At 36.7% G+C, this 14,654-nt stretch overlaps 1 protein-coding gene and 2 pseudogenes across 1 annotated transcript; all 3 read left to right on the top strand.

The window, feature by feature from the left end:
* The first annotated feature begins 2,794 nt into the window (after positions 1-2,794).
* Positions 2,795-5,112, top strand: LOC148918559 (wall-associated receptor kinase 2 pseudogene; annotated as a pseudogene).
* A 3,664-nt stretch (positions 5,113-8,776) lies between these two features.
* LOC148918558 (wall-associated receptor kinase 2-like) lies at positions 8,777-10,009 on the top strand. The gene is made up of 2 exons (XM_089048653.1): positions 8,777-9,680; positions 9,819-10,009. The coding sequence occupies exons 1-2, from the start codon at positions 8,777-8,779 to the stop codon at positions 10,007-10,009; spliced, it is 1,095 nt and encodes a 364-aa protein (XP_088904779.1).
* LOC148918557 (wall-associated receptor kinase 4 pseudogene) lies at positions 9,855-11,341 on the top strand (annotated as a pseudogene).
* Positions 11,342-14,654: the final 3,313 nt, after the last annotated feature.

The raw sequence follows: 14,654 nt of genomic DNA, 5'->3' as shown, positions 1-14,654 counted from the left end.
CTTAAATGAATAAAAAGGAAATTATCTAAAAACAATATCATAAAATAGTAAAATATAAATTTAAGAGAAAGAGTAAACAAAACACTCATTTATTATATTTCACAAAATATTTACAAAAGTACACACAATTTTACAAACACTTAAACTTATCTTACAAAACCTGACGGTTTATTTCTACAACTATAAACATTTATACAATTCTCTTTCTTCAGTACTAGTTTTCTTCATCCGAACTGATAATAATCACTTCGGGTGGTGACCGAACCTCTATAGGCCTAGTGATTGATCCGATTGACTCAGTAGGCTCCCAAGTAGGCTCATTAGTAGGTTCCTGAGCAAATTCCTCATTATCACTTGGTGGATTTGGGACCTTTTATGGTTGGTAATTACATGGTGGCCACTGATTACCACTTTCTTCTAAAAGTTCTACTATTGCAGAATTATAAATATTGTCATTCTGTATGTTCTCATACGCACCATCCCAGAATTCTCTCCTTGACCAGATACTATGCATTGCTACCTGTCGCTGCATTGGGAGAGGGTAATGATGTCTCTTTATGGCAGTACTCCTTATCTTTTCTTTCATACAAAATTTTGCGCCATGTCTCAGGTTGTTGTTATAGTTTTCTAGGTTTAATGGTATCAGTCCCTCTGGGCATACATGGAAACCTCCAAAGGTATCGTCACTTTCTATTGACTCCATAGAATCTGTCATTACCAAAATATTAGTATCTAAAATACAAATGAAAGTATATTAGAAACTCAAAAGTTTTTATACTTCTAAATCTTAATTTCTAAACTAAAAATAACTTAAATGATAACTTCTATTCTACAGAATTGTATACCTAATGCTCTGATACCAACTTGTCACACCCCAATTATTATTTTTATTTTTATTATTTGGGAATGTGAGGTAAAAGAAAAACTAAAACTAAAAATTTAATAATCAAGAAACATGAAGATTGAACGTAAACTTCCAATTAAGTCAAAGTAATTTACATAGTATTATTACAAGCAAAATAACAAGAAAGTAACAAACTTTCAACAAAACACTCAAAACTATCCATAATCCGTTCTTCTTGTTTCCTCAGCAAAAACTACACTTCAGTTTCAAAGCCTGCAATAGATTCAATAAGGGGTGAGCATTACATGCTCAGTAGGGGTCCTATGTCTTATGTGATTAGTGAGATTTATAATGTACAATTTATACAATGCATGAATGAACTTCAATTCTACCCAACCCGTTAATCTATATAATAGGGCAAGCAAATCTGCATGTCCCATACCATGCATTTTACCACTATGATTCCAAATGCCCCATTATATAAACTAACACCCATTTCAATCATCCCATAATTCCCCTTTTGCTAGTCATCTTGTCTACACCATTGATCTCCAAGCCCAAATCACCCAATCTACAATTATACCGCCGATTTCCTAATCTACTGTGCACACGGCTTGCCTGAACTTGGTCCCTACAATGGTTAGACTCAACTACACAAAAGATACTTCCCATTATCCTCTTCTCCATAATTTCTTTATCAACTCAAAAATTCCAATCACCACCGACAACATATGAATATGTCAAAATTCATCAAATTATAATGATAATTGACAACATGTATACATCTAATATCAAGGATAACAATCAAACAATATAACCAAGCATAACAACAATCAAATATTATCAATCCTAATGTACTATTTACAATATTTAATTAACTCAATGTATGCAAAACAAAACTTCCCCAAGAAAAACCCCTACCTCAAATCCAAAGCTATTGTATAACTCCCAATTGTAAGTCCAAACACTTTGAGCTTCTCCAAAATCTCACCACACTTCACTCTTTCTTTCTTCTGTCTATGATTTTTAGGAGACTAACACACTTGAAGTACCTATGATCAAAGAACTATTGAGTAGACCTATTTATAGTAAGCTAGAGTCGGTTAGATGAAGCTTAATGTTGTGCCACCTAATTAGTCTATAGGTTCCTAGACTCTCAAATAGCCTTTGTGTTGGCTTTGTAGAGTGCTTAGTGAGCACTCTCCTATCAAGTTTATATATATAGGAATAACTATCATTCTTACACCTCATGCTTTAATTGGTTTTGAGGACACTACATTGCAACACGTCAGTCTTCAACAATGCTTAGTAAGCATAAATGTCTTTCTAATAGTTTTTGTAAAGTAAGTATATATATCTATATATAATAATAATAATAATAATAATAATAATAAATAATGCTGAAATGAATTGAAATAATTAAAGCCATGCAACAACATTTGATAGGCTATATTAGTTAATAGCTAACTTCACGTAACTTGCCATACAATTTATATTTTTATATATAGATATATTATTAATTATATAGTTTTGAAGACTAATAATTATAAATATTTAATTTTATGAAATATTAATATACGTATTTAAAAATATGGGGTTTCACAAAATTAACCGTGGAGGATTAGTAGCGGATCTAGAATTTTTTCGTGAATCACTATATTAGGTGGTGAACATATGCCATGGCCTTACGTGGGGATGGGATGATGCTCGTAATGCAAGTAATGATATTGATGAGACTGGTTGTAAATGCAACAGCAGCAACAGCTCAAGCCCGGCCTAATTGCCAAGACAAATGTGGTAACCTCACAATCCCATAACCATTATTTGGCATTGGTGAAGGCTGTTACCTCCAACCAGAATTTCAACATGACTTGTGATCAATCCACCCAACTGCCGTCAGCCTACTGGACGGGCGGTATGAACAGGATTACTGACTTTTCTGTCGCTGATGGCGAGTTGCAAATAATGCTAGATGTAGCCACGGATTGTTATGACGATTCGGGTGAGGAAACAGAGGACAGCTCCTCTACTTGGCTAGAGCTGCCTCCTCCTTACAGCATGTCCCATACACGAAACAATTTCACCACAGTAGGCTGTGACACTATAGGAATCTTTGTAGGTCAGCGCTCAGGGGATGGAGGCCCAAAGAAAGAAAAGGTCAAAGCCGGCAACAGCGTCACCTTGTGTGATGATATTCTTGGCGACGCACTTCCAGACTCTTGCTCTGGATTTGGCTGTTCCCAAGCTTCCATCCCTGGAGGACTGCGAAACATTTCCAGTTTTCTTCTAAGCCTGACTGTCGGCAATCGAACGGGGATTTATAATCCGTGGTACGCTAAGTACCCTTGCAGCTATGCCTTCATTGTGGAACAAGGCAACTTCTCATTCAACCCCAACACAACTTTTCAAGAACTCAACAACTCAAGGCAGCTTCCAGCCGTTCTGAATTGGGCAGTTGAGGGTGAGTCATGTGATGCAGCTCGACAGAACCCCAACTTTCCATGCAAGGAAAATGCCAAGTGTGTCGAACGGACGACCATCGGTGGTCCGCCTGCTTACATTTGCCAGTGCTCGTCAGGTTATCTAGGGAACCCGTACCTCCCAGAGAGTTGCCAAGGTCATCTCTATAGCGCGCGCACACACACACGAAATATATAGATATGTGTCTAATGAATTAATAATGTTCACTCGCCTGACTATGTTTTGTTAAACTATGAATATGAACCATTGATAAGGCTCATCCCTGAATATGTGACCTAAATTCACAGTTGTCCGGCAACATAAATTTGACAAGAGAATAATTTTACTGTCTTATAATAACATGTGAATGTGTGTGTTAGTTGTTTTTACTGGAAAGCTAAAGATTGGAATTTTGCATGATGTTAATTGTGATAAATTTGGTTTCCTTACTATTCAGATATTGATGAGTGCCAGGATTCAAACCCCTGCAGTATTGGAACGTGCATAAATTTTTCTGGAGATTATTCTTGTAGATGTCCCAAAGGGTACAAAAACGACGACAAGAATAAAAAGAGTTGCATCAAACACAATCCCAGCAATCGATGGAAGATCATTCTCCTGCCTGTTATTTCATTGGGTATGTTTTATGTACATGTTAACATCCACCCCAAGTTAAACTGAATAAATATCCTTCATTGTGACACATATATATAATCTTATTTCGTCTCAACGTATTCTTTCTCAGAAGCATTTTATCCTAGAAAGTAAAGCACAAGGTAGACAACAAAAACAACATCTACTAATATTTTTCACCAATCTATATTTAACACTATTTTTTTCCTTTCTAATTTTATTTGTATGACTAGACTTGCATAAAAACTTACGAAAATTTTCAATTATGTGCAGGTGTCAGTGCAGGCCTCTTGGTTTTACTAATTGGAATTTCATGGATATATTGGGGAATGCATAGAAGAAGGCTCATGAAACTCAAAGAAAAATACTTCAAAGAAAATGGTGGCTTATTATTACAACAACTCACTAGTCAAGGAAGTTCCATGGAGACAACAAAAATCTTTACGGCAGAAGAACTTGAGAAGGCCACAAACAATTACCATGAAAGTCGAGTCCTTGGTGAAGGAGGATATGGAATGGTTTACAAAGGAATATTACCAGATAACAAAGTGGTTGCCATAAAGAAGTCCAAAATTGGTGTCTCAACTCAGAAGGAGCAGTTTGTTAATGAGATGATTGTTCTTTCTCAAATCAACCATAGAAATGTGGTGAGGCTATTGGGTTGCTGTTTAGAGACACCAGTGCCTTTACTAGTTTACGAGTTCATCACCAATGGCACTCTTTTTGAACACATTCATAATACAAAGGGCAAAGGATCACCACTTTCATGGGAATTACGATTGAAGATAGCAGCAGAAACTGCAGGAGCACTAGTATACTTACACTCCTCTACTTCCTTGTCAATCATACACAGAGATGTGAAAACAACTAACATACTATTAGATGGGAATTACATAACAAAAGTGTCAGACTTTGGAGCTTCAAAATTGATTCCTCTGGATCAAACTCAAGTAACAACTTTAGTACAAGGGACACTCGGATACTTAGACCCTGAGTACTTCTGTTCAAGTCAACTAACAGAAAAGAGTGACGTTTACAGCTTTGGAGTTGTCCTTATGGAGCTACTAACAAGCAAAGTGGCACTTTCTTTTGACAGGCCTGAGAAAGAGAGAAACCTAGCGAGCTTCTTTGTCTGCCGCCTCCTTTCAGCATGGTCCGGGGAAGAGACATCTTAATTACCGTGGACTGAGGTCTCCAACAATACCACATATAATAGAGACGACCTCTCAAGTCTCACTGCAGACTCGAGTTCAAAGTCCTCTACTCTCTGTTGATTGTAATAGTGACTCAGCGAGATATAAAGAATAGGAAGATCAAATGATAACCTTACAAGTAACAATATCAGAATCCACCAACAAACTGAAATCCACCAAAGAAATTGAGAAAACCTCAAATATATTGATTAAAAATAAGATAATTAAACTGACAAATACAACGTCATGAGTTGGCTTTAATAGAAAACAAAGATAGCTAAAATTATATTAGGAAAATAATATCCTAATAGATAAATTATTCTTAAAAATATAAAATAAAATAATAAAAAATTGACAGACTCATAATTGCTTTAACTTCCTTAATCAATATTCAGAAAATTCCAACGACTTCCTTCTTTTCCTAGCGCCATAATTGACATTTAATTGGAATTTTCCTCTCTTGCATGATTTCCTTCCAACTTTGAGCCACTTTATTTTAATTAATTTTTCAAGCCATAATTGACCCATATTTCGTCCTACATCAAATAGAAAAAAAAAAATGACAACGGAGTCGGCATTTAAATAAGAATATGAGACAATTAAGTAAATAAATTTACATCTTTGTACTTACTTAATTTTAGAGTTCATTTAGCAACACTCATTATATATATATATAAAGGATAGAAAGTTCTGTTGGAAAATTGTTCTCTGGTAAATCCTTATTCTTTTTTAGTTAATGAGAGTATTAATTGTTGGCAAAATAATCCAAGTTTCATTTTCTTTAGGTAGTAGGTTTGATTTGGAGAAGGGTTAGAGAAATTACCTAATCAAGTCACCACTATTTCTAACTTTCTAGAAACTAATCAAGATCGATATATTCATTTCATTATGGTATTGAATATTTTAGAAACACGCTCATAAAAAGTACAACATAAAAAAAAATTCCTTTCTTGAAAAACCAAAATTCAACAAATATAATTTGTTTAATGATTTGGTCATTGCATGGTATCAAGTAAGAAAAAGACACATGAAGGAGAAATATTCTATATTTATTTGACTGAGTATTTACCAATTATTAAAGAATACAAGGACTATCTAAAAAGTTTAAATGGAAAATGAGAAATAGAACCAACGACAACAACCATTTTCTTTTCAATTTTCTGTAGATTCCATTGAACCAAAAACATCGAAGATACTTAAATGAGGATGTGAAACAATTAATCTATGTTTAACCATGTGCATTTTTTAATTTATTATTAATTGTTATACACGAATCATAATTTTATTGGATTAATAACATAATTCTTACAAAGAAAATTATATATATCCCTGCTTGTCATTGGCTTTGCGTTGGCTTATTTGTGGCTGGATGTGACTGCGCTTGTTTCCCCCTTGGCTTATTGACTATAACCAAGTGGGAGTTTTCCATTGCATAACATGGAAAGGAACATTTTTTTGGGTCTAACAAATAAACTTATAAGCTTGTGGACATAGCTTTTTGTTTCTTTTTTGCAGTCTTTAATTTATTTCTGATGTGCCCCTCTCAATTAAGTCCCATTTGTTTCAATGACAGGTCCAGCAATGCATGAGCATTTTGAGAATGCAGGTGAAAATGTCCCACACATTAGAAAATTAACAAAAAATAAAACGGTTTATAAAGAGTTGGACTACTCCTGTTATTGCCAATTAATTTTGGAGTGGAACCGCAACTTCCTTCAAACATAACAACGTGTAGATGGTGACCCTCATGTTTGTGGTGGTGGTTACAAGTCTGCATTGAGTATTATTAATTGCTTCCTAGCTACCTCAACATAATAGAGAAGACTCAAACTCCAGATCAATAAGGCAAAATGAGCTTATAAAAAGAAGCCCAAATACAAGCGTAGACATGTATGTATGAGTGATTTCTTTCATCTTACTTGGTTGATTTTTATTTTATCACTTGCGCATACTTATTTAACTACCAACTGGTACTTTTTTAAACAAAGAAGATTCTATATATATATATGTACTTACTTACTATCAATTTGTTTCTTGCATAGTGAAGTCACCATCGTGGCTTGCCCTAGTGACAATACAAGGACTATCTAGAACGTTTAAATAGTGCATATATATATATAAATATAATTCACATATTTCTTATTAAACAAAAATCCACTCGTCTAGTTGCGAGATCGTAAACTCGATAATAAATCAGGAGTAAGAATTCATAGGATAGAATGCCAGATCATAATTATTTATTTATTATTATATTAACCCTGCTTGTCATTGACTTTGCTGGTGGATGTGACTGCGCTTATTTACCATATATAAAAAAGACTTTGCCCCTTGGCTTATTGACTAGAATCAAGTGGGATTATTCATTAATAAAAAGTGGGGCTCATTTTCAATTGCATTTTGCTAAGAGGAAAATAATAGATACTATTAGAAGACTCTGCCCATTTCACTTGCCTATTGACAAATAAAAAAGACGGATGATAACCATAGGTCGAGGAAGACGTTTCCCCTAACCCTATGAGACCCTCTATCTATAAAAGGCCATGCAGGGTACCACTTACTTTTATCACAAACAATACAAATATTTGTGCGAGAAAGAATTATTGAGTGGTGCATATACAAATATTTATGCCATGGCCTTACATGAGAGGATGCTTAGAGCACTTCGAGCAATTTGAATGCAAGGACTATCTAGAACGTTAATTAAATGAGAAATAAAATGGGATGAGACCAACTACAACCACCATTTTCTTTTCAAATTGCAAAAATCTCTGTAGATTCCAAGTAAACCGAAAATAGAGAGGGCATTTAAATGAGAATATGAAACAATTAATCCAGCTTTAAGCATATGGATGAAAAATCATTATGTGTCTCGGGAACACAATGTGCCATGCAATGGGGTATTCCAATTAAATTAACGAGTATATACGAGGCATAATTTAGATGAATTAATAACATAATATCGCCACAAATTAAGAAGTAGAAAATTAAATGTGAATGAGCAGCTCGACCTATGTGAATGGGTGTATAAACAAATCAGAAGTAAAAGCTGAATGATATGAACAGATGAAATTAATTTAATAAATGAAGAGTAATTGTTTAAATGCAACTTTGCTAAAAACCCAAAAATTTATGTCAAGCTGATCAAGTTGTGTTATTAGTTTTATTTTGGCAAAGGCATGACGAGGTAGATGTTTAGGTGGGAATCAAAGACAAATAAAACACCACTTGCCTTCTCATCGCCAATCATATGCACGTCCGAAGTCCAATCTATCAGGAATGTAGTCATGTAAGCTTGTCATTGACTTTGACCTTAATTAGTAATATGCTGGATGTGACTGCTCTTATAATTACCATATAATTAAGAAAAGAGTTTGCCGCTTGGCTTATTGACCATAACCAAGTGGGAATATTGAGTAATACGAAGTGGGATTTTCAACTACATTTACTAAGAGGAAATAATAGACACCACCCCAACATGGAGAGGAACATCACCATTAGCGGTAGGTGAAGAGGTAGACATTTCCCCTAATTAACCCCATGCACATGCTGATTATAAAAGACCATCCTGGGTAGCACTTAATTTTCTCATCACAAGCAATGCATGCAATTTTTAGTTTTATTAATTAAATCCTCGGAAAGTACTACCATGGCCTTCCATGGGAGGGCTCTTGTTATTCTGCAATTGGTCATCTCTTTGGTTGTAATTGTATTATTAGGAGATGGAAAAATAAAAACAGCAAGAGCTCAGATTTCCAAGCCCAGCTGCCTTGACCACTGTGGCAATCTCACAATTCCATATCCATTTGGGCTCACCGATGAATGTTGCATGGGAATTGAATTTCGTATCAACTGTACGGCTGACGGAAAAGCATATCTGTGGGACAGTAACATTCGTGTTACTAACATATCGGTTGACCTGGGTGAGATCCAAATTCAGCAGCGTTTGGCCCGCGATTGCTATGACGAGGAGGGCAACAATGACTACAATGTTCCTGAGTTGAGGGTGACGCCTCCTTACACCATCTCCGGTGCCAAAAACAAGTTCATGGCCGTTGGTTGTGACACTTACGCCACATTCGAAGGCTTCCGCTGGAAAGATGAGAATCCCTTCTTTGCCGGGTGCTTGTCTCGGTGTCTCGCCCTTGACAGCGTTGATCAGACCTCTTGCTCGGGCATCGGTTGCTGCCAAACTTCCATCCCTGACGGGCTGACAAACCGTACGGTGGTCTTGGGTAGCTTCCAAAATCATACCCGTATATTGGACTTTAACAAGTGCAGCTACGCTTTCATTGTGCAAGAAGGCCAGTTCAGCTTTTCCAACAAGAGCTTTGACCAACTGGCTCAAATAAGCAGGGTTCCCATGATTCTTAATTGGGATATTGGGGAGCAGTCATGTGAGAGTGCAGCTCAAAACAAGAGCCACAGTTTTGCATGCAAGGTAAATAGCAAGTGTGTAAACCGGACCATGGGCAATGCGGCCCCGTCTGGTTACATTTGCCAGTGCTCGCCAGGTTATCAAGGGAACCCATACCACCCAGATGGTTGCCAAGGTACGAACTTATCATATAAAAATATGATATGTAGACCTCTTATATGTAATATGCATGCTATAGTTGTTGTAGCTGGAAGTGGGAATTGATTAACTAATTAATTAATGTGTGTAACATTTGTTTTCCTATTTCTCTCAGATGTGGATGAGTGCAAAGACCCGAACGCCTGCGAAATGGGAAAGTGCGTAAATGCACCAGGAAATTACACTTGCACGTGTCCGAAAGGGTACAGAAATACTGAAGACCTGAAGAAATGCATTAGCGCATCAAAGAACACTTCCCTCAAAGTTTCATTGGGTATGCATTACGCCTTGCTACTTACATACTAACATGCATCCTATAACATGAAATAGTTTAGGCATATGCCTGCTTAATATATAAATTGTATGTCAAGAAAGTTGATCGCAATTTTTCGATTTATATATGCAGGAGTCATAGTTTTCCTCGTTCTAACTTGTTGCCTATATTGCGGAATGAAGAGGAGAAAATTCAAGAAAGAGAAAGAAAAGAACTTTAAACAAAATGGTGGCTTGTTTTTGCGACGAGAACTAGCTAGTTACAATGGCACCATTGACGTAGCCACAATCTTTACTGAAGAAGAATTGAAGAAGGCCACAAACAATTACGATGCAAAGGTAAAAATTGGTGAAGGTGGCTATGGAGAAGTCTACAAAGGAACGGTGTCCGGAGATCGTAAAAAAGTGGTTGCCATAAAGAAGCCTAAACTTAGCGCCCCAATTACTGAGAGTCAGCAATTTGCTAACGAGATTATTCTTCTTTCTCAAATCAACCACAAACATGTTGTGAGGCTCCTTGGTTGTTGTTTAGAGACCCAAACGCCTATACTGGTTTACGAGTTCATCTCAAATGGCACTCTTCATGATCACATTCATGGAAAAGACAACAAACACTCACCACTTTCATTAGAATTACGGTTAAAGATAGCAGCAGATACAGCGGAAGCGCTGTCGTACTTGCACCACTCTACCTACCCACCAATTGTACACAGAGATGTGAAGGCGATGAATATACTGCTAGATGAGAACTACAGGGCAAAAGTAGCGGACTTTGGAGCTTCAAGGTTGGTTCCTCAAGAGGATCAAAACAACATATCAACTTTAGTTCAAGGGACGCTCGGGTACTTAGACCCTGAATATCTTCAGACGCAAATACTAACAGAAAAGAGCGACGTCTATAGTTTTGGAGTCGTCCTGGTGGAGCTACTCACAAGCCAAAGGGCACTTATAAGTAAAAAGAATGAGGCACATACAAACCTAGCAAATGTCTTTGTTTGTGCAATGAAAGAGGGGAGCTTGGATCAAATTCTTGATGCTGAAATAGTGAGGCAAGGACTTAACTCTGAGAAAATCATAGAAAAAGTGGCCGGTCTGGCAAGGAGTTGCTTGAGCTTAAGAGGGGAAGAAAGGCCTTCCATGAAAAATATAGCCATCGAGCTCGGGGTATTATTGCAGGTCATGGGAGTTCATCAGGCTGATTTCAAACCATCTCCGAAAGACACCGACTACTTGCTTGGGTCACCTGCTTACGTTGTAGATGTTAGAGGTGACGATGGTAATATTATAAATAGTGCAGAGTACGACCAGAGCATGCAATTCATTCAACACATCCAACTGGTAAAGCCTTATGGTGATGGACGATAGTTAATTAGCTCCTTAATTCCTAGTCACATTTATCGTCTATTGAATTGTAGTTTGTTTCAATTCCAGTCATCAGTACGTACTGCTGTAATATGTTTGTCATAAAGTTAATTCTCTGGTATTTGATTATGTAACCCTGTGATTATGAATTTCTTTAATTTGGTTGTAACCTTGTGATTACTGTCTATTTAGTCGCGTCTATATTCTTTTGATCTCATTTCAATAGAATATAACAATCTTTTGTTGATTGGAGCCGGATGTAAATCTTAAGGATCATTAATGACTCCAAAAGAAAAAAAAAACATAAAGAATTGAATATGATAATTTCATAAACTTACGTTTTCATGATAAAAAAACCTATATTATTATTATTTTTCAACATCTCTATATGATAATTTAACTTATAAGCACGCATCCCAAATAAACTTATAAGCTTTTTGTTTTTTGGTCCAACAAATAAACAAGGACAGATGATAACCATAGGTAGAGGAAGACGTTTCCCCTAACCCTATGAGACCCTCTATCTATAAAAGGCCATGCCGGGTACCGCTTACTTTTATCACAAGCAATACAAATATTTGTGCGAGAAAGAATATTATTGGGTGGTACATGTACAAATATTTGTGCCATAGCGTTACATGGGAGGATGCTTATTGAGCAACTCCCATTGGTAATATTAATGGTGGGAGTGTATGTGATGTTAGGGTCTGTAATTACAACAACAGTAGCACAAGCCTTGTCTCAAGCCCTGCCTGGCTGCCCAGACAAGTGTGGCAATCTCACAATCCCATACCCTTTTGGCAGGCTTTCACATCACTTGCAACACATCCACCGGAAGCCCCAACAGCACTCTGGGGCAACATCATTGTCACGGCCTTTTCCCTTGATGAGGCTGAGATGCAGTTACTGCAGTACATAGCCCGAGATTGTTACAACAAGCAGGGTAACAACACGTATGACAACGACCCTTACCCACCCAAATGGTTGCAAAGGTGCAAAAAGTATCACCTCGGCAACCTTTACTATTTATCATGTCAGATTTAATCTTAATCATTAAAAATTGAGTAATTTAATAATCCAAAAATTATGTCAAAACTAAATATAGTGCCACGAATCCACTTCATATATATATATATATATATATATATTATAATATATATGTATTTTGTTTTTTTAAATTTAACTGATTGAATTTCCTGATTTTCTTTTCAGATATTGATGAATGCAGCTTTCCAACCATTAATCCCCTGCACTAATGGAACGTGCTCCAATTTACCTGGAAGTCACACTTGTTTATGCCCCACAGGGTACACAATCGACAGCGTGAATGGAACTAGTTGCTTAAAAAACCCTCCTACATCAAATAATTCCCTGAAAATTTCAGTAGGTATGTATTACTAGCTACCTATTAATTAATGTGCAGCCTATAACATGAAATAGCTACCTGCTTGCATTCCTGCTTAGTAAAACAAACATAAAGTATAAATAAAAGGAAAACAATAATTTTCTCAAAATAAAAAAGTAAAAATCTCCCAAGTTTTTGTTTAGACAGACTAAATGTAAAATTAATAAATAATTTCACAGTGATATACATATTATAATATATGCTATTATTTAAGAGAACCCCTTTGTCCCTTTGCCTCCGATATCCATATAAAGTAAAATAACTATAATATTAGATTAGTGTTGTTATTTCCACTCCTGTCCTATTTCTCCAGACACACACTGTTTTTCCACTGTCTAGTTAATTTCATAACATATTGATATACTTTCCTAAGCCCAAATTTCCTATAATACCCTTGAAATCTAGAGTCATTAAAATTTTAAAACAAACTTATTAAATTTCAATGGCTATGACCATGCCATGATATGAGCTTACGATATTTTCCAAAGAATTGTAATTAAGTTGATTGTGATTTTCAACTATCTATCTGGCTGTATTTTTTTGCCTGTACTGCGGAATGAAGAGAAGACAGTTTAAGAAACAACAAGACAAGTTCTTTAAACAAAATGGTGGCTTATTTTTACGACAACAGTTGGCTAGTTACAATGGATCCGTGGATGCGGCCACAATCTTTACTGAAGAAGAACTGAAGAAGGCCACAAATAATTACAATGAAGAGAGAAAAATTGGTGAAGGTGGCTATGGAGTAGGTTACAAAGGAAATTTGTCCGCAGATCATCATAACAAAGTGGTGGCCATAAAAAAGTCCGAAGTCAGTGCCCCAATTACTGAGACTCAGAGTCTAGAGTTTGTAAACGAGGTGATTGTTCTTTCCCAAATCCAACATAAAAATGTTGTGAGGCTCCTTGCCATGTTTAAATACCAAAATATTTACAACAATAGCAGCAGCTCCAGCCCTGCCTCAAGCCCTGCCTGGCTGCAGAGACAAATGTGGTGATCTAACAATTCCTTTCCCATTTGGCATAGGTGATGGCTGCTACCTTCGACCCGAATTCAACCTCACTTGCGACCAATCCACCACGCCGCCATTGGCAAACTTGACGGGCCACACAATCCGCATTTCTGACTTTTACCTTGCTGAGGCAGAGTTGCAAGTAATGACCTTCACATCCAGAGATTGTTATGACACCAAAGGTCTCAGAGCCTACAGGAACACCCCCATACTCTGGCTGCCTCCTCCTTATACCATCTCCGACACCAAGAACAAATTTGTCGCCATTGGTTGTGACACATACGCGCTTTTCCAAGGATACAGAGGCGAAGAGAGGTTCATAACCGGGTGCATGTCCTTATGTGACAGCCTAGGCAGCGTCGAATAGCAGGACTCTTATTGCTCCGGCATTGGGTGCTGTCAAACTTCCATCCCCAGTGGACTGAAAAACTGTACTGTCCAATTGAGTAGCTATTACAATCATACTTTCATAATGGACTTCAACCCCTGCAGCTATGCTTTCATTGTGGAACAGGGCCAGTTCAAATTCAACAGTTCAAGTTTTCAACAACTCAACAGCATAAGTCAAATTCCAATGGTTATAAATTGGGAAATTGGGGATGAGACATGCGATATTGCAGCTCAAAAGAGAGAAGATTTTGCATGCAAGGCAGATTATAGCAAGTGTGTCAACAGGAAAACTAACATCAATGGGTCTGGTTACATTTGCCAGTGCTTGCCAGGTTACCAAGGGAATCCATAGCTCCCGCATGGTTGCCAAGGTAATTGATTTTCTATATCTTCGCTTCGCATATTATTTATATGAACACAATCTAATAAATATTTGTAAATGCTAGTTTCTGCTACTGGTAAGCTCAAACTTGGCATTTTCACCTGATGTTCATGGATTTAATTCCTTC

Source organism: Prunus mume, linkage group LG3, assembly GCF_029339155.1.
Source record: "Prunus mume cultivar Tortuosa linkage group LG3, ASM2933915v1, whole genome shotgun sequence".
Taxonomy (NCBI): domain Eukaryota; kingdom Viridiplantae; phylum Streptophyta; class Magnoliopsida; order Rosales; family Rosaceae; genus Prunus; species Prunus mume.
Note: the sequence above shows the minus strand (reverse complement) of the source record. Positions and strands in the feature narration are given on the sequence as shown.